Below are 23271 nucleotides of genomic sequence, written 5' to 3' on the forward strand. Positions count from 1 at the left end.
GAAGAGCGCATATATTTAATAGGACTCATAGACACAAGTTTTGACAATAACAACAACTACTACTACAATATCCATAAACACAGTGGCACTCACTCACTCACTCATTCACTCACTCACTCACTCACTCATTCACTCACTCACTCACTCACTCACTCACTCACTCACTCACTCACTCACTCACTCACTCACTCACTCACTCACTATATCTATATATCTTTTTGTTAACTATTTCTTTATTATAATATACAACAAATAAATGTTAGTAAAGATAGAAAATTAATAGAAAAAGTATTGTATTATACAATGTATATAATGTGTATGTCGTGTATAAAGAGAGATAAGATGTGAATTGAGAATTGATGATCAAATATGTTTGGACTCATGAAAACAATAAGAGATGAACACTAATTCAAATCCATTTATTTATTTAAATGCAAACTTTTCAACCAATACAAGGCTTATATATATTTTTTATTTATATTATAAATTATATAAATATATAAAATACGTAACAATGGTTCTGCAAAACATTAAGATTTAGTTTTAATGGTCAGCTAAAGACATGTTTAGAAGAGTTACTAATCTTTTAAGTAATGGATTCTCAACGGACTCACGAAGACTACTATATTAATTGAATGTTTTTTTTATTGATTTATGCTTTTATTTGTATTAAATATCAATATACAGTATATAAATGGATCATAAGTCATATAAATATTACTTATCAATAATCTTATTCAACAATAGTTTTATTTCATATAAAATTAAAACTAAAAAAATAAGTTTTATATATCAGTTTTATTATGATTAATATTTGTGTTAACATTAATTTTCTAAATAAAAGAGATCACAACATGTTTTCTTACAAATATTTCATATAAAATGCATGTTTTTGTGCAAAAATATTGATTTTTTTTGTTTCAAATTTAATAAAATGTAAGTTTAAATGTATAAAATTACTATTTTAATATATTCAATATTATAAAATCATTTTAATTTATTAATTAAATTGATAAACTTTTATTCATAATTATAATTTAGTTGTTATTTATTATTTGATTAAAATATAGTTTTTATAAAATATTTTTCTAAGTTACTTTAATAATTTATTGTATAATTATTAGTACAATAGGTATTGTGTATTAATCTTTATAATTGACGTTACAATATATGATTTATATTTGTTTTATGTGACTGTATGTTAAATTTTATAATATTTCACATTATTAAACAATTTGTTGTCTTTATTATACTGTATATGTATTCGTATAATATGTTTATTCCAATACTAAACAATATTCTGTATTTTATAATACAAAATTACATTATACTATAATAACACTAATATTAATATTAACATATTGTTTAAAGCATTTACAATATACTATATTATAGTACAGTTCATGCAATACTTAATAGATATAATATTGTATTTATAAATTTACTTAGGTTAAATAGATAAGAAAATTATTGCTATTTATTTGCATTTTATATTAAAGTATATATTATATATTCACACAAAGTATTCAAATATTTTTAAGTCAATTAGAAAAGTTTCATAAATTTTTGTAACCATTTCACAGTATTTTACTTAATATTTTTATAATAAAAATACAATTGTTTGAAATAGTTTTGATGATACTCTTGTAAAAAATATAGAGATAGTTATACAATGTTTATGCAATCAAATATTTATCAAACCAATATTAAATAAGTATAAAATAATATATAAAAAACCATTGATATTTTATTTGAAAAAATCTTATGTTTATATTAAAAAAATGAATTTGTTGTTTCAATCTATTGTATTTATTGTATCAATAGTATGTTTTATCACATTTTATATTTAAACAATATTTTTAATAATATTCTATATATTGTTATTTATTTCAAAAACTGTTACAAATTAGTTATTATTTACTTCGTTATCAATTATATCTAAAATAATGAAAAGTTAGTCTTTAAGTAATTATTGGTGAGACTGAAACCAGAGATGTATATCTCACTAAAAATTCATTTACCGGAAACATATTATTATATAACAGTTTTTATTGTGTAATTGAAAACTTGTAATTCAGTAGCATTTGATGTCATTTCACACATGTTCTCACTATGAGAGTCACTAATTTAACACTTTATTACATTGAATTTGACAGATGTTTTGACATTCATTTTAAATCGTTTTTTTTTGTTTTGTACTAAAATTATTATTTTTTTGTAAATTACAAAACTATGATTAACATTTACTTTTATCATCAAATAATGTATCTAAAATAATGTGTAAAGTTTTACGTTATAAAATATAAGAGATTTTTTTGAGAATAAATCTCAAGTAAGATTCAAAACTAAATTATTATTTTATTTTATATAAAAATGTTTTTTATTCTATAATAAAGTGCTATATTTTTTATATTTGATTTAAATTTATTACAGTTTTTGTTCATTCAATTTAAATAGAAAAAATAAGGATTCAAATCAAAGAAATAGATATATATTTAAATTCATATTCTAGAGTATTATATTTTTTATATTGATTTTTGTAAACCTCATGAGACTTATATTGATTTTAAAAGAAGAACTGAAAGCAAGTTTTTATTACTAAAAAACAGTCAGTAAAAGCCTGACATCATTTTAATTTAATCATATAATGTAAAGTTATATAATTATAAAGCATCAAAATCTCTTAGCTTTTCTAAATTACTTCAAAACTTAATTATTAAAAATTTTAATATTAAACTATTAAATATATATTTTGCATTAAATGTTTAGTGCTCAGGTAAATTCATATTTAAAATATAACATTTATAACAGAATATATATTATATTAAATAAAAAAATTATAAATTATAATATTATTATTAATTAATAATTAATAATAAATTATTTTTTAATATATTAAAATACTATATACTATTAAATATAATACAGTATAATTTATATGAACTTTGATGCTTTAAATGTGTTTATAATTATATATCCCAACACAAAATGTGTATTTTGTATACAATACACGTAATTTACTTAACCATATTATTTCAAATATTTTGTCAATTATTATAACATTAAATGTAGTATATTTTTAATATACTTACACATATTCAGGAAAAAACATTGTTTTAATTATTATTATATATTGTATAATACATGTATGTACATGTACACTACTATCAACAGCAATTTACATTTTATTGATTACTACTCAAAACTTATTTTAGCAAATAATATGTCATATTTACTGTATTATATTTTGTTAATTGTATATTATGTTTTAATTTTTATTTAATATTTATATATAAATTGTGTAAGTATTTTTTACAAACTTAAGACGTTTATCAAATCCATGAAAACAAATTGAAACAAATAAAAGCCAGTGAATTGAGATATTAGTATAACTGTATTAAATGTTAGATAGAAAATTGTTTTATTATGCAATTTAGTTTATCATTTATTAATAGTAATATTCAGCAATTATTAAAGTCATATAATATTATACCGTATAATTGATAAATTAAAAATAATTTAAGTAAAATCAATTTCGAGACTAATGGAGTCAACTTTAGTATTAATTTGGTCAACACATATGATATTCAGTGTATCTATAATGTAATTTTTTATTTATTTTGAAATAATTTCAAAAATAGCTACAAAAATGTTTGTAAAATAATATATGTTATATTCTGGAGTTTTTCTTTGTTTTAGATACACAATATTTGATGAAATAGTTATTAATCGGCAAAAATTTGTAACTAATTTTCTAAAACAATCTATAGATCTGAAGATTATATTTAATATGATAAATATATGACTGATTTCTAAAATTAATCTCATTTTTATTTTAAACAAACGGCTAAAAATATGATTAAATATTATGTTATTTATAAATATTGTGAATAAAATATATAGTCTCCAGATTATCCATTTTATATATCTTTTTGTGTCCTTACAATACTATTACTAATACAAATACATACAAACATTAGTTTGTATAAAATGTTAGTATCATAAAGTTTTAATTAGGAAATCTAATTAGTTTTGGTATACCTCTTACATTTATATTTAGATCTCATAATTCATGCCATATTTTAACATTTTTAAATGCATTACTATGTAAGTCAATAAATAAGTAAATGAGAGAGAGAGAGGAATTTTTTTCTCTCCTTTTTCTCATCCATTCTCTTATTAAACACACAATTGTAATGAATATATCAATCGTTTACTAAATTATGATTATTATATTAATATAATAAAAATATGTGATGATAATGACAAGTGATAAACAAAAATTTATATATAATTTAGTTGTAATACAAAAAAAATTGTTTACAAGTTGTCGATAGTTTAGTTTTAATTTATCAAATTAAACTTGTTTCGTATGATTTACTATAAATGATTATACAGTATATACTTTGATTAATACAATGTAAATGTGTTTATTATAAATTTTACAATTTTATATCGAAAATTGTCAGTAATTTTTACTTAATATTATTTTATATTTAACTTATATGCATATTTATTTAATTATTTAAAAATTAATTCTATTATTGTAAAATTTATAATTGATTTATAACATAAATACTAAATTATTCGCATTTTATATTTTTCAACAAATTTGTGTAAAATATTGATATTTAGTAAGAATTTTAATTTAATATTTACAGTATATTGAGTATAACATAAAAATGTTTTATATATTACGCTTATTTCTATTGATTTAAAAGCTTTTATATAATTTTTGTAAAAATATTTTTACATTTGCTTTTATATACCATTTATGGTATTTGTCTTTTCAATTCACTTGTTTGATAATATACTGCTATAGTATATAACACACCAAAGCGTTGAATGAATGTATTGAATGTTTGTTTTATAAGTTATGCAGCGATTAATGCAATTCTGCGAATATTTTCACAAAAATCGAAAACATATTATTTTAAGTTATGTTTTATCATTCAATGTCTTTACAAAACCAGAATATAAAGCATAGCAAACATAACAAATAGTATTATCATTTTTGACATAAAATATATGCTATATATCACCACAAAAATAAATATTGTCGACACATTACATAGTTATCCTTTAATTTAATCAATCAATTTATTTGTTTATTTTGTTTTAACACTAGTAAATTAATTACATAAGAATTGATCAAATTTGAGACATATTTAATAATTAATATAACACTTAATTAATTAATTTTATTTTTGTTTAGCCTTATATTTATTTTATTTTTTTAAATAATAATTTTCATTAAACATAACATTTTGTTTAATACAAGAATGATAAAAACAAATAATTTTAATTATAATGTTTCAAAATATAATTTACAATTATTAATAAATTTATATTTAGTCACTAAATTTTAGTGATATAAACATTTTTAATTGGCTCAATATTCCTCTAAATTTATAAATTGCGAGTTTATATGATATATTAAACCGTATATATGGATTACCATATATATGTATTTATTATGCGACATATTAAAACATGATATCTGAATTGAAAATTAATAAAATAAAATCTAATTTATAAATAAAAAAAATAATTAGAATCAAGTTTGTGCTTTAAATATGTATTCAATAATTTTAAATAAATAATTTCAATAATATCAAACAGTTTTTATTTTGTAAATTAATCAAAATAATATGTAATAAAATATTATTATACAAGTGAATTGAAATTTTCAATAAAAGAAAGAGTAAACAGTAGTACCGGTAATGTTTTAGTTACATATCTTTTATATACTTTATTACTATTAATTAACCAAATTAATTATTATTATTATTATTATTATTATTGTTAAAGTGAAATTTAAGTTTTATATGATTTGATAATTTAATATAATTAAAATATTTATATCTTATTGATAATTTTAGTTAAATAAAATGTAGACATTTTTATAACAAATTTTAGAAGAAATAAAAACAATACAAGCTTTTAGAAAATTCTAGTTTTTATATCTAATAAATAAAATACAAAGAATTACTCTTCAATTGACAATTTAGTTTGTTGTTTGGTTTTAAATGACTATCACTTATCATATTATCAGTTGTTTCAAAACTTTTTGTCTCAATTCATGTCATTAACAATAAGACATTGAAAAGCATTGAAATAATACATTTTTGCCAAACAATCTCAACATTGTTTTATATTTTGTTATATTTTTATATCATTAGTAAAGAACTAATATTTCGAAATTCCTGGTTTTTATATAATTATTATATCGACGAAAACTTAACATTATTAACAATGTAATCGTAAGATGATATGTTTAATTTCCCAATTTTTTTATATGTTTCAATATAAAATAAATGTAACGATTTTTTAAACAAAACATTATTATAAAATTAAAAAATAGTTTAGTTTTTAAATTAATTGTTAAAAAAAACTTTGTATTTTATTTCCTTACAAAAATTAGAATAATTAATAAAAATATTACAGTATATGCATTGACATACATTATGTGTTATGTTTTGTATGTACTGTAAATTATGATATTTTTATTAATAACACAATTTTGATCGTTTTAGTTTAACTGTATATATTGATAATTAATTTTTATTTAACAATTTACTGATAAGTAGATTTAACAAGTGATATGCAAAAATTAATAGTAAATAATATTATTGTTTATACCTTTATAATATAATAGATAAATACTGCATAAAAATTATATTAACAAAAAACATAGAGTATTAATATAATGTACAGTATTTTTGTTTAATAAGATATTATTATTATCATTATTATTATCACGGCATCATAACTAAAGCATATTATCACATGAATTATAAATATATAATAATAAAAAATAGTTTTATGATAAATATGATATAAATATTAAACTTAAATTGATAATATAAATGATTTGAAACAACATAAAACATGATAAATATGATAGTATTTAATATTTAAAAATGTTTTCAATATTGAATTATAAAATTTGATGAATACTTTTATACATAGAGTTGTATACAATTATATATACAGTATTTGAGATAAAGCTTTAAAATAGCGATTATTGTAGCGTTGATTCACTGAATGCAATGTAATAGCAATACATAGAAATATACGGCAAATGTCTCTATTTGTCTGCAGGTATTGATCTCATAGTTATATAACATATACTGTATATATAGAGCTCATAGAGTTTGTTGTTATGGAAACGCATACATATCTGTGATTCTCTTCATTGAAATATTGAAATATATTTTGTATTCAAGCGTTTAGTATTTGATTGAATGCATTACACAATATTACTCTTACATTAACTTCCAGTTACTGCTAATACATATAGAAATATATATAACATTTAGGTTTTAGTAAATAGCGTACATTTTCTACTATTTTTATTACTTTAAATTTATTATGAAATTTAATCAGAATTTCATGAAAAAAATTATATTTTAAATGTTAATATAAAGTACAAATTAATTTAACATTTTAATAACATTAATAATATTATATATTATATAAATATAGTAAATTGTGAATTACTATACAATGGCTAATAATTTCTTTAACCATTTAATAAGCTTAATATAGGGTTATATAATAAAACTTATATTCATAAACTATACATATTATGTATTTATATTAATAATTTGGATAACATTATTAAAATATTTGCGAAATACTTTTACACATAATTATTAAAATGGTTGAAAATATAATACTTAAATATATTGTATAATTTGTTAGTCATTTGAGGCATTTATTTGATTATATGTCCGAATCAATAATAATTTCAATTAATTTGATTTAAGTATGAAAATTGTTACAAACATTATTATATAGCAATTACTATATTTGTTTTTCATATACTGTAAGCAAATATTTGTGTATTTGTGTGTTGTTAACAATTTTTATTATTTATTATTAGTATCACAATTTCATACTACAGTATAGGAGTATATCATACAACAAATGTTAATAAGTATAATCATCTAAGTGTGGGCTAACTCAACCTAAACTCAATATTGATTGTGTTTGTCATTCGTTTGAATTTATATTAACAATAAATACATGACTTTTCTCTGAATATCCGTTAGATTTAGTGAATGTCAGCAAACAGACCACTGAAGACAACAATCAATAAATAGTTATCTAATGGCAACAAATCTGAGCCACAAATTCTTTGCATAACAACATTTAGTCCACAAAATTAATTGTATTTTATTAAAGAAAAATTCATTTTTGTGGACAACTTATTTGAATAGTGTTATCAAAATTCATTTATTATTAAAATAAAAATAAAAATACAATATTAATAATCATTTTCATTAAGTACATTATAATGAGTTAGCAAAATAAACATAGCTATACCAGTAAATGTATAACATTATATATATATATCAGGTTTAAGTGCTGGGGGAGGGTAAGGCCGGCTTACCCCCAAAAGACCAAAATAAAAAATTGTCACTCAATTAAGTATTAAAACTTAACGATAAGAAAATGACCCAGACATGAATATAAATAAAGAATTATAATAATTATTTGATAAAAAAATTAGTAAAATAACTTAAATTACGTTAAAATTAAGCCAAATATAGTATTATTTTATTAAATTATGTAATTATAAACTCAAAAATTATTTATTTTTCTAATAAAGTAATTAAGTTAGAAGTAGAATATTATTTTATTATAAATAAAATGACGATAATTATATCTATTCTCAATAATAATGTTTTTTTATAATAATATATATATTTTTTTTATTTTTTCTTGGCTCAATGAATTTCGAAATTTTGAAAAAAATTGTTTAAAATAAAATAAAAATGTAAATCCCCACCGTATACAACATCAAGATTTTTTTGAGATTTTTTCCATTTCACCCCACTCTTTACCCCTCCTAAAATCCAAAACCTTGCTTAACCCTGGATATAATCTATTTCAAAATAATTATGCAATTGTTTATATATTGTCTCAGGTGGTTTTGTTATACATCAATGTAACCCAAACCATACAAACTATACATCAATAAGTCTCAGATAGCAATGTTATTGTTTTAAAATTATGTATAAACTTTTATAAAAATTAATGTTAAACTACATGTTATGCATATTTTTTTGGTAAACATATTTAGTCGTTATAAATGACAACAAAATATTTTATAGAATAAATTATAACCAAAAGAAAAATTGAATTTTAAAGCACTTCACATACCGTATGCTTACTTTATATACGTTACAAAAATAATATTAATATATTATATTCAGTAATATTATGATATTTTTATAGATAAAATTTCAATTGAGAGTTATTCTCAATTATATTTTTTTGCGTTTTGAATATTTTCTAATAAATATAATAATTTTATGATGAGTTTATGGTAATAACAGTATATGGAGTGTTATATAAATTTAAAATTTTGTTTATGTGTACAGTATGTATGTATACAATGCTTATGATATTAAATTATAGTAATCTAAGTATTATAACTACTGTATAAATAATTGAATGAACCAAATGTTGAATACATTAATGTAAGCGATAATTGTTGATATCTATAGAGAAGATGTATTGCGCAATGGTTTTCAAATGAAGAAATGGTAAGTTTGTGGACTACTTGTTGCGGATCTGGTCTTACAATTCAAACAAATTTATTCAACTGTAAAGAAGCACATCTTATATCAGTTATTCTATATATATATATATATATATATATATATATATATATATATATATATATATAGTATATGAGTGTTGTGTTTGTATATACACTACAATATTATAGGTTAGTGTTTGGTAGCAAAGGTATGCTATCGATCGATAACTCTATTACTCTCATAGTCGTCAAGTTTTCTATGTTTTACATTGCTATGCATTCAATCTATTCAATAGAAAAGATAGACTTTTTACTATATAACAATATTAGCAATTTTTATTATTATTATTATTTCATGATATATAATCAAAAATTACATAAAATATATTGCATTATATTTTATTTTTGATCCACACATACACACATAGATATAGTTGTTTGAAAAGATGGATATACTGTACTATATATACTGTATTTCTATACACTATCTATTTATTGTTAGTGAGACGATATTTTTTATATTATATATAATAAAACTATGGATTATTTGTTAGTAGTGTTTCACGTCTTTTAAGTTGAAATTTGGATGAATGACTGCCCAAAGCACTCCATTAACTCAATATATATAACAATTCCTTTTCAAATCAAATACAAACATATTTTATCAATATTTTGACTTTATTTTTATTATAATTTATAATATTTTTAATATTATAAATATGTGATATTTTTAAATAGCTATTAAAAATTTAAAAAATGGAATAATATAAAAAACATTTGATAGATATTATGTAAAAATTGTAATTTATTTGATTATTTCAGAACTTCTTTACCATAACCTATCGTAAAGAGGGGTCCAAAACCTATGAGCTCAAGGCTGAAACTGAAAGTGAATGCAATGCATGGGTTCACGCCATTGATAACGCAAGGTTTGTATGATTTGATGTACTAAAACACATATTATTCAACGATAATCACTTATATTACATAAAACACACAACATTTATTTCATAGTATAACTTATATAATATATATGTAAATAATCAATAATATTTTATATAAAATCTAAAGATTAAAATGGTTTATATATATAATATTATTATATGGTTTTAGAAAATGTCAGACATTTATTCTTAGAGAAGCATAACTTAATAATAAATTATATTCATTGGCGGCAAAACATATTTTCTCAATTAAATGGGTTGACACCCAAACACATTGCTATTTGACGACATTATTCATAACTACCATAAGATTTAATACAATTTATTTGATGGTTTAGTTTCAGCAAAACTTTGCTTCAAAAAGAAGAGTTGGAACAAAAGCACTTGCATTTGGTTCAGATCGTCGAAAGCGAAAAGACTGCTAAATGGCAATACACTCAACAATGTGAAGAACTTACCATTGAAATCAAAAAACTTAGGGCTGAGGTACTTATATATACAGTATATACCCTTACTTTACATTTTCTACTTTTATATTATTTATTATAAATCAATTTTTTAAAATCAATTTATTAAATAATATCAAAGAGCAGTACTAAGAATAGTAAATATTATTTATAAACTAAAATAAAATTCTAAAATAAAACAAAATAATTAAGTTTTATAATTTATAATAAACTTAAAAATACAAATACATATTAATAACAATTGCGCAAAAATACATACAGTATTAATTCAAGGTATCTTTTTACAGCAAATAATAAAAAATAAAATTATTAATTAATTTATAAAAGTTTAAATAGTTAAATTATTATATTTTTAATAAATTATTATCAAAATCACTAATTTATTTTATTAATTATACCTACATTTTTATAATTTTTATTTATATTTTTATTAATTATTATAATATAAGAGTTTTTTTAAAAATAAGTGATATGTTTGTCAGTTATTGACTTTAAAGCGCGAGTGGAGACTAACACCAAACAGAAGTTTGAGTTTGGATGAGGACAGCGAAGAGATCCGCAAAATAAAGAAAGTCCAGAGTTTTTTCAGGGGATGGCTTTGCAGACGCAGATGGAAACAGATTGTCATTGAATATATCAATTCTCCACACGCAGAGAACATGAGAAAACGGAACAGGTATGTCATATACATACATACACACACATACATACGTATATATAGTATATATACACACACATACATACATATACTTATTTACACCATTTCTAACATTATATAGTTACTCATCATTTTATATCCTATAATATAAAAACTACATCATTGACAACAATAATATTCACATTATAAGACTTATATTTATTTTCTTTTACTCAATCATTACAAACACAAAGATATTTCTGTTATGTTATGTTTCTCATGTTTTTTACTAAATTATTTTTTGTCAACAATTTTTTATATGACTTCTTATTAAATGATATTTTCTTTAAATTTATTATATTAATAGTTTAATTTTATTTAATTAATTTTTAGAATTTTAAGTGACATAATTTATATATTATATTAGTGTTTTACATTTCTATTTTAAAATTAAAGCCAATTTTTATCAATTAAACTGATAATATACAGTATTAAAAATATAAAATATATATAATTAATTGTTATAAAATTATTGAAATCTATTAATTTATTTGAAATCTATTAAAGTTTGGTATTTCGTATGGTTGAAGCTGAGGAGGAATATTTGGAACAATTGCATCTAATGGTATCGTGTTATTTGAGACCATTTAAGATGTCAGCTTCAAGTCAGAAGCCTCCGTGCAGTCACGATGAGGTCAACTCAATATTTTTGAACAGTGAGACCGTTATGTTTTTGCATCAGATATTTCTTAAAGGTTTGACGGCTCGTATGGAGTGCTGGCCAACTCTAGTATTAGGTATGCGGCTATAAGTAACTGCACCTCACATATGCATCCCATTTGCAATGAGTAGAGAGTAGATAACTTCATGTTAGCATTTATGTGCAACTCTTCTTGCATTTTGTCCCAACGGTATAGGAGACCTGTTTGATATGTTGCTGCCTATGCTATCCATATATCAAGAGTATGTCCGCAATCATCACTTCAGTCTACAGGTATTGGCTGAATGCAAACAGAGAGAAAAATTTGCAGCAATGTTGAGGAGACTCGAAGACAAGGGTGTACTACAAGGTTTGTATTTTACTAATTTAGTAATAGTAATAGTAATAGTAATAGTAATAGTAATAGTAATAGTAATAGTAATAGTAATAGTAATAGTAATAGTAATAGTAATAGTAATAGTAATAGTAATAGTAATAGTAATAGTAATAGTAATAGTAATAGTAATAGTAATAGTAATAGTAATAGTAATAGTAATAGTAATAGTAATAGTAATAGTAATAGTAATAGTAATAGTAATAGTAATAGTAATAGTAATAGTAATAGTAATAGTAATAGTAATAGTAATAGTAATAGTAATAGTAATAGTAATAGTAATAGTAATAGTAATAGTAATAGTAATAGTAATAGTAATAGTAATAGTAATAGTAATAGTAATAGTAATAGTAATAGTAAAACTACTTTATGAAATACTTTTAAATTGTTATATAAAATAACATTTTCTATGTACTGTACTTAGATTATACTGTACTTCACATTTGTGATGAAAAATTAAATATTTGTCTCTTAAGAAATACTATTTATTGTTTTCAATGTATACCTATCTATCATTTACACTAAAATTCTCTCTCTCTCTCTCTCTCTCTCTCTCTCTCTCTCTCTTTCTGTCTGTCTGTCTGTCTGTCTGTCTGTCTGTCTCATTGTGTGTACAATATTTGCTGTCAACAAACCATTGCTTGTATTCAGTTATATAAAGCATTACTTTTCAATTGACGTCAATATATTTTTTCAGACTTCTATTCACTTAACATAACAAACGGTTAGATAAGTTGATTCCCAATTGGCTATAACTGTATCACATTATGATTTTTAAAATATTTTTACTAATCTTTTAATAATTAGTTTTTTAGTAAAAATATCAAAATTTAAATACTTAGTCTAAACAAAGAGAATACAAATATATAAAGCATTAAATATAATATAATATATTTTTTATATTTTAAACTAAATATTAATTTATTACATGTACAGTATATATATGAGGTTATATACTGTATATATACATTTGAAAAAAAATTAAAATTATAAAGAAATTTCTAGAAAGTTTCTAAAAGAAATTTCTGTCAATGAGATCCGAATATTAATTGTTATCTTGATATTTATTATTTTGTAAAATTAAATTATAATTAAAAGTAATAATTAAATATTATTTTTAGTATTATAATTAATAAATAAAGTACAAAACTTACTCTATTTAATTACATTAAACTAAAAATATAATTAATTAATGAATAAAAAATTAAATGCCATAATTATATATATATATCAGAGTTTAGCTATATTTTAGATTTTAGGGGATATAGAGTGGAATAAAATGAATTAAAAATCTCGAAAAAATATTGGGATATAGAGTGAGGTTTTTATTACATTTTTAGACAACAGATTTTTCAAAATTTCAAAATTCATGGGTCAACAAAAAATTCCCTATAAATGGGGGGAAATTCCAAGGAATGCAATACAATATTAACAATAATTTTCTTAAATTTTAGAAATATTTTCTTAAATTCATAAAAACTGAATTTAATTAAAATTATAAATAATAAAAATAAATCTGACTAAAATGCTAGTAAAAATAATAAAATTTACAGTATAATTTATTATTATTATATTAATTATCTTAAAATATTATTCTAATTATAACTATTACTTTTTTTGTAAATAATTCATTTTTAAGTTATCGATTACATAATTTTTTAATACTGTTATATTTAGGTTAATTTTAACTTAAATTAAACTATTTTACTGAGTTTTAGTAAATAATTCAATTTAAATATGTATTAAAACATAAAATAAATTAAGTAATATTTTTTGCCATACATCTTTACCCCCTTTACTTAGCCCTATACAGTATATAGGGATCCCATTTGTATAGTAGTTTAGTGAATACAATAGTATATATGTATTATTATTATGTATCGCTAATATATCATTATAATAACTATAGCCTGTAGATATGGGGATCCCATAATTTAATAATAAAGTAAAATTTCTATAGAAATATTCTAATAAATTTCCCTGAGAACTTTATTAGAAATTTGTATTTGCTCATCTCTAACAATATATGGAGAATAAAAATTTTGACATTAATGTTTATTTTGATTTATAATTATTGATTTAATTTAATAATGTTATAAATATTTATTTACATAAATATTTTTAAATATATAGTTATGATACTGATATAGATTGTGATAAAAATTAATAATAAATAAGTCATTAAATTTGATTTTTAATGAATAAACTAATAATTTTTATAGAATTCATAAAGAATTGTATTTTGAAAAATAAATCAAATAAAAGTCAAAATACAATTATATATGTAATTGCAACTAATAATAAGTAATAACTAATAACAACTAATAAATTTTATAATATTTATCATTACTTTTATTAGATGAAATAAATTTAATATTTATAGTTTACTTATTATAATTTATAAAATAACAAATTTTTATAAATCTATTTTTTCAACAAAATAGTTATTAATTAATAATTTTTGCATATTATAGGTATAAGCAATAATTTTGTATTAATATTTAAAAAATTATTATATAAAAATACTGTTATTTTATAAATTAGCAATTAAATATAATAATGTTATATTAAATTATAAAATATCATATGGATAACAAAATGTGAACTAAATTTATGATTAATTGATTACAGGCCGAACTTTGGAAACATTTCTAACATATCCCATGCATCAGGTATAGTATAAAAATGTTATTATTGTTTTTACACATTTAATGACAAAATAATATAACGTATATACAGTACATAAATAAATAAATGACTTAACATATAAAATAAGATAAAGCCATCAAAAATCATATGAAACTTTACAATCCTATAAATTGTTATGTTATAGTATTTAGTTTTTGAGTCGCATTGAATTACTTTTGTAATACTAGTATAATTGCATTGGTGTAAAGTGTAAGTGTAAGCGCTAATCAATTATTTAAAATGTTTGTATCATTACATTTTCAGGTCCCCCGTTATATAATAACATTACATGAATTACTGGCTCATACACCACATAATCACGTGGAGAGAAAAAGTCTGGAAAACGCTCGGATCAAACTCGAAGAACTCTCACGGGTCTGACATTCATATGTTTTTATATTAACAATAATAATAATAATAATAATTAATGATTATTATTTAGTTTTTTCAATTTGTCTTTTATTTTATGCTAATTGAATTTCTCATTTTATTGAACAATGTTTTTATAACAATTTACACATAAATAACTTAAAATTTATTTTAATTCATACATGTCTTTAGTATTCAAACATATTTATTACTAAATTGATTTACAATATATTGCAAATATTGTAAATAAATTTATTATAGGGATTAATAGCGTATTTTTTAATTTATCAATATTATATAACAAAATTTATTTTTTAAAACAATATTTTTTGACCATTTAAAATTATTTAGTGAATTATTTTTTAAAATATGTAAAATTTTGATAAAAATTAAATTTTAAATAAATATATTAAATATTTTTATATGCACATTCAATATTAGTGTTTAATAAAAATGAATGTTATATATATTTACAAGTAATTATTACTTTCATACTGTTAATTGCAAAAAAATAAATAAATTCAGAATAATTAAATATTAAGAAACAGTTATTTTTAAAAATCAAAATAGATATATTAATTAATTATTAAAAACATGTTTTCAAAAATTATATTTAAACTTTATATCTATTAATTATATAGTTGTTCATGTATTAATATATAGAAAATTAAATGATTAAAATAGTGTATTATTTGACATATTTATTACTTTATAGCAAATGCACGACGAAGTGAGCGAAACGGAAAATATAAGAAATAATTTGGCGATTGAGAGGATAATTGTCGGCGGATGTGATATAATACTGGATGTCAATAATGTATTCATAAGGAAAGGCAGTGTTATTCAGGTATTGGGATCCGATAAACGTAAGTTTCAGGCGTCAAGAATTGGTTCATTTCGAGGCGACAAAGAGATTGTCCGTCAATGCTATCTCTTTACAAATCACATGCTTTTATGCACCCGTACTTCGGGAGGAAAATTAACTTTACTTGAGGTGACTTTTATATTAATTTAATAAATTATATTATTAATGGTAAAAATAAATTATATTATTCATGATAAAAATAAATAAAATTATATTTTGTATTTTTAGGGATTTGGCAAAATCCCATTATCTGAGGCCACACTCATAGAGGATCCCAACGATCAGTTTCAGTTTACTGTAGACGATGGAGGTATTGCTATCTTGTGATTAGTCTATTAAATGTCTTATTTTGTTATTACTATATCAATATAATCTCAACCGTTGAATGTAATCAATAATATAAAGTGTTTGTCATATTTCAGAGGGATCTCTTAGTTCAGCGTCGAGTCATTCGAGTGAGACGGGTATCCAACCGGCATCTGTCGGATTAAGCACTGGAGGCAAAGATTATGGAGGACTTGATTTTAAGATAATTATCGATTCCAAGACAGGACAGCCAACAACATTGCATTTGGTGGCCCCGACAATGCAAGAGAAGGCCGCCTGGACTTCAGATATCAGTCAGGTTTGCATTTCATTTACTCGACCAAACATTTTTAAATAAATTATTTAATTAATCTTAAATTACTTTTACATAGCTTTTGACAAAATTGACTTTTAGTTAATTTTTAACTAAATCATTGATCATAATATATTTTTGTGAATAAAAATTAAATTATGAATCAATTTTGTGAAATGCTCTCTATATATGTCTTAAATTATATGTTACATAATTTGGATTACTTTTTAATTTTATTTTATTAAAATAATTATATTTAATATATTTAAATATATTTTTTAATTTATGGAGAGTTTAGTCGAAAATGACACTTTTTGGCAATACATTGTTGTATTGCAACAATTATATTAAATATTTTAAAACTTAAATGACAAGTATTTTTAATACATTTAACTTATGAATAATTTTTATATTATTGATTTAATTCAACAATATTTATTTTCAGTAAATTAAAGTTAATTTTCTTTATAAATTATATAGTTTATAAATTTTATTTATCTAAATAAAATATGTCAAAGTTATTAGAGCATATGTTTATATTTAATATCTCTCATATTATAAAAATGTGTTTTATTTGAAATTTGACTCAAAATTTTTATTTATTATATTATATTTATGTTAAATACAATTTTGCAAAAAAATGCCAGTTATTGAATTGAATGCAATACTGTATAAAAATTGAATTTTCTTTAATATTACTTTTTACAATACATATTGCAAATAAAAATTGAATATCTATTTAATTAATCATTATATTAATAGTTTAATGCTTATAATTAAAATTTGTATAATTATTTTGTTTAATCTGTAAATTTTAAAATAATTTTTACGTCATATCATAAACTTTAAAAATTTATTTAAAGTTTACATATTTTAAATTTATATAAGTTTTTATATAAAATACTAAAATTTTAGTAATTATCATATTAATTAAAGTAAACTTTAAAAATTAATAATAATTAGTTTGATAGTCATTCTTAAGTTATTATTAATACTAATAATATTAGTCATTATTGATAAATAGTCTTATTTATAAAATTGATATTAAATTTTACATAAAGGTTTATAATAGAGTAATTTATTTATATAAATAAAGTTTGAAAGCTACAAATATATTTTTTAATCTCTAAAAACTTATAATTGAACATATTTTAGTGTAATTAGTAATATATTATACAAAACTTTATGTTTCATTGCCTGTTATTAAATTTAAGAATTAAGTATTCAAAATAAGTTTTTAAAAATCAGTGATTAGAATATAGTTTAGAGTAAAAGTTGATTTCAATTTTAATGTTTAACATTTTATTGTTTGTGTATCGGTTCACAAACATAATGTGATTGTATAAGCGTTTAGATCACACGAAAACATTATTTGTTAAATACATACATATGGTTTAAGGTATAAATTATATATATATACGGTATAAGTTATACAATCATAAATAAGGTATAAAATGTGTGCGACTAAAGCCAGTGCCTTTATATGCAACTATTTTATTGATTTTTTCATCTGACGACACTGGCATCTCTCTCTCTCTCTCTCTCTCTCTCTCTCTCTCTCTCTCTCTCTCTCTCTCTCTCTCTCTCTCTCTCTCTCTCTCTCTCTCTCTCTCTCTCTCTCTCTCTCTCTCTCTCTCTCTCTATCTCTATCTCTCTCCTCATTTACTCTATTGATGCAAACATTAATCGAAATGAAGTATCTTTTCTTTTCTATACATACATAGCGTATGGTTGCTATGTTCACAATCGACAAGAAATATGGACTTTTGAATGTATGTTTATTTGCAATTTATGTGATGCCATCACTATACCGTATATAAATATATGACATCAGTATATGATTGCCAAATGCATTGTCTGTTTTTTTAATTGTCTCACTTGTGGACAACACTTTGATGACAGTGATTGCATTTAAATAAAAACTGAATTTATTTAGACAAATATCTATTTTAAAAGTTTTTATTAGTTTATATTTTTGATTATTTATTATATACTTTATGAATGAAGAAATTTTAATTAAATTCTTGTCTATATATTTGTACAAAACTATGGGAGTGAGAGACAAGCTATATATCATTTGACATATTAAGGAATATCTGTATATACAGTATATATGTTTGTGTATTGCTTTCAATTAATGTTTATTTAATTATAATTAATTGTTCAGATACATTGTGTACAAATTATTTTATTTAATATTTATTTTAAAAATAATAAATTTTATATTTCATTTAAAATATACGTTAAACATATATTATTAATGAGTTGTGTTTTATAAAATTATATTGCAAATTAAATATCGTTTGACATTAAATTGTGTTTTAATTTGTATAATATTAATAATTTGTGTCTAATGTTGTGAACAGTGTATAGATAACGTGCATTTCAACGATCTATTTCACGGAACAATGAATGATTCTTCATCGGTAACAATGCCTCACTCTATTAGGTATTGTCTTAGAATTTATCAAAAATTATAAATCATGAGATATGAGTTAAATAAATGTAAAATATATGCAAACTATTATCTGATAGGAATGATCCGCGACTTTTCAAAGACGATGTGGACATCCGTTTTAGTCGAACCCTAAACTCGTGTAAATTACCGCAAATTCGTTACGCGAGTCCCGAACGACTGTTTGAACGCTTAACAGACTTACGCTTCTTAAGCATAGATTTTCTCAACACTTTTCTATTGACATATCGTGTCTTTACTGATGGCGTCACTGTATTAGAAGCACTGAAAAAAGTTCACTACAATCCAGAATCACAATTAAATACATTGGCATCACTTCATGACTCAACTGGTTCTTTGGATGACATCCAGACCACCACTAAAGCCGAAGGACAATCTCAGTTAGTGACCGGATCTGACTTACTTTGCACCGTTGACTACGACTACTCGCGAAGAATTAGCACCGGATCTATGATTACTGATATCAATGATCTTCACCGCGAATCAGTTGTGTCTAATTCCGAGTCCACTGCGAGCCAACAATTGAATCAAATACAGACTCAGACTATGCTTAACCAATCTGTGAGGAATAGCCAACATTGGAGACTCAGTTACAGAAAATGTAAGTTAAATAAAAAAATTAGTTATTAATTATATAATTAATAATCAATTTGTAATACAGTTGAAGAAGAACAGGCAAGAGATAGATATCTTAGAAGATTAGGTGATAGAAGTCATCTTCAGGGAAGCATTTGTAGTACAATTGATTATCCTTCTGGTCCTCTATTATCGCCGGGAATTATTGATCCAATTCAAGTGCCAGTACCACCCCCTCCATCTCCAGAGGTGCCCTACATTTGCGACAACAGTGCACTTCAACATCGAACTCCTCTTAAAAATGTAAGTCAAATATTTTTTTTAATAATTATATATATATAACATATATAAAAAAATTAGTTGTACTGTAAATTTGTAAAATATTTTTATATCAATTTTATAAATTTATAAAATTACAGAAAATGAAGATTCTGTTCTTTGCACTTGTAATTAATTATAATTAATTAAAATTTTAATAATATTAAAATTATTTTAACTTTATGTTTAAATCATAACTTATAAATAATGATAATAAAGTTATATAAATAAAAATAAATTAAATATCTAACCAAAACATATAATAAATTAATTATTACTTATAAAAATGAATAAAATACACAATTTTAAAATATATATTCTATTTTTACATATTATGACAGTCAATTTTATTTTTAATTTAATAGATATACTAGAAATAAATACAATGAAACATTATACAATTATAATAAAAAATACTACAATATATGTAAAAAGTGACAACAAAATTAACTAAAATTTTAATTTTAATTATATATTATATAAAATTATAAAATAGTGATATTTAGATATTTAAAAATATATAATTAGCGATTAATCAATTTAAATAATATAAATGTTCATTAATCTACTAATTCATTAATTGCCTGCAAAAAATGTGTTATTTACTGTTATCAAAAGATACAGAGACTTTATTATTGAAATATTTTTCTTTATTATAGATATATTGAATATATAATAAAATTTAAGATAATTTATAAAATTTTTAATAAAACGAACATTTTTATACGATTTTTGTTATTTGTTATTATAAATTAATATACTATATTTATTTAAATTGTACAGTACAATTATGTTTTATTATACAGTATACAAATAATTGTTTGAAAAAGACTTTTTTAAATACTTATAAATAATCACAAAATATGACTCTTATTGTATTAAATTTTATGTACAGTATTTTATGAATATTTATATATAGCATATATGATATACTGTATATTGCAATAATGTCATAATATATTATAATTTAATTAAAACATGTCTTAACTTTAAAAATTCAAATCAGATATATAATTTTTTTTAAAAACTAAATAAATCGTAATGAGAAAATGAAAAATATTAATGAAATTAATTAATATTACATAAATTTTAATATAATAATACAGTTATGCACTACAGTACTATCATAATAAAACTTTATGATAATTTCTTAAATTTAAATTCTTAAATATAAAATATAAATACAAATATGGAAATATGGAAAACAATCCAAATCTATCAATTAGACTACATATTAATTTAAAAGTAAAATACCGTTAATTATTACTATACTGTAGAATAATGAGAAAATATTAAATATATAAAATTTGCAAAATTAACATTTATTATAATATATATTTTTAGCATATTTTTTAACATTATTCTAATACTTAAAATAAATAGTTATTAATAAAGCTTAAATATAATTAACATTAATAATAATATGATATATTGCAATTACACATTAAAACTTATTATTCATATAAATTTATACGATAAATAATTTAATACTTTAAAATGTTTGCTTAAATGTTACTTAAAAAGACTTTGAGGAAAATATTTTAATAAACATTAATAAAGCAAATAAATAGAATAATATAATGAAATAATTTTTAAAAATATAAATTTTTAGTAAAATTTAATCAAAATATATATTTCTATTTATTATAGACAAGTAGTGATTCTTCAGACACTGATAACGAACAAACTCCTCGAACGGGTATCCAATCTGAGAGTCTTGAGGTTCCGGTGCACTCACAGTCATGCGATACACTGACTGCAGACCAAAGTTATCCAAATTCACCGCTTAGTTCTGCAACAAGTTCTGCAACATTAGTGGGAAGTGATAGTAAAAGTGGTTCACCAAAGCCAAGTCCCATTAAAAAGACAGCACCTGTTCGGTTACCACCGATAGATAATTTAAATCTAACCAATCATAATGAAGAGACATCTCCATCAACACCACCACAAACACCAAAGCAAACCGCTCCCCAAACGCCACCAATTTCTAGCGTCGGCACCAGTTTTGTAATGCCATCAAAAGCTCAAACACAATCCACAAAACCAATGTCAGCACCGACAGGACGGCTCAGTACAATCAGTACTACAAGTTCTACAGCTATGAACTATTTAAGAGTGAGAGGTGCTGGCAGTAAACGTGGCAGTAGTAGTGAAACTGAAAGTATGGCCAGTCAGTCAACTACACCAAGAAGTTCATTTCAAACCGACACCACTATATTAAGTACACCTCGCAGTTCATTCCAACATCCGGACTCACCACAGATGACCAGTAAAGCTGGTGTTGTTGTCACCTCTTCCAGAGCATCCAGCAGAAGATCCAGCACTGCATCTGCAGCTTCAGGTAAGCGCTTGAGTTTACTAATAACCATAAATAATAATAATAATATTTATATTATTTTATAATATTTATATTATTTTATAATATTTATATTATTTTATAATATTTATATTATTTTATAATATTTATATTATTTTATAATATTTATATTATTTTATAATATTTATATTATTTTATAATATTTATATTATTTTATAATATTTATATTATTTTATAATATTTATATTATTTTATAATATTTATATTATTTTATAATATTTATATTATTTTATAATATTTATATTATTTTATAATATTTATATTATTTTATAATATTTATATTATTTT

At 21.3% G+C, this 23271-nt stretch overlaps 1 protein-coding gene across 1 annotated transcript in view; it reads left to right on the forward strand.

Annotated features, from left to right (window-relative positions):
* Window positions 1-23271, forward strand: part of LOC128958815 (ras-specific guanine nucleotide-releasing factor 1-like) — a 30890-nt gene that overhangs the window by 5562 nt on the left and 2057 nt on the right. Inside the window, exons 2-15 of the mRNA XM_054304752.1 lie at window positions 10376-10482; window positions 10836-10983; window positions 11447-11640; window positions 12169-12398; window positions 12519-12671; window positions 15327-15367; window positions 15648-15758; window positions 16468-16746; window positions 16846-16927; window positions 17040-17242; window positions 19603-19685; window positions 19772-20313; window positions 20374-20591; window positions 22257-22947. Coding sequence (XP_054160727.1) covers window positions 10376-10482; window positions 10836-10983; window positions 11447-11640; window positions 12169-12398; window positions 12519-12671; window positions 15327-15367; window positions 15648-15758; window positions 16468-16746; window positions 16846-16927; window positions 17040-17242; window positions 19603-19685; window positions 19772-20313; window positions 20374-20591; window positions 22257-22947 — 3082 coding nt within the window. The remainder of the gene's footprint in view (window positions 1-10375; window positions 10483-10835; window positions 10984-11446; window positions 11641-12168; window positions 12399-12518; window positions 12672-15326; window positions 15368-15647; window positions 15759-16467; window positions 16747-16845; window positions 16928-17039; window positions 17243-19602; window positions 19686-19771; window positions 20314-20373; window positions 20592-22256; window positions 22948-23271) is intronic.

This window comes from Oppia nitens, unplaced genomic scaffold (genome assembly GCF_028296485.1).
Source record: "Oppia nitens isolate AA-2021 unplaced genomic scaffold, nextdenovo-longstitch-racon4-pilon3 scaffold3_pilon_pilon_pilon, whole genome shotgun sequence".
Lineage (NCBI taxonomy): Eukaryota > Metazoa > Arthropoda > Arachnida > Sarcoptiformes > Oppiidae > Oppia > Oppia nitens.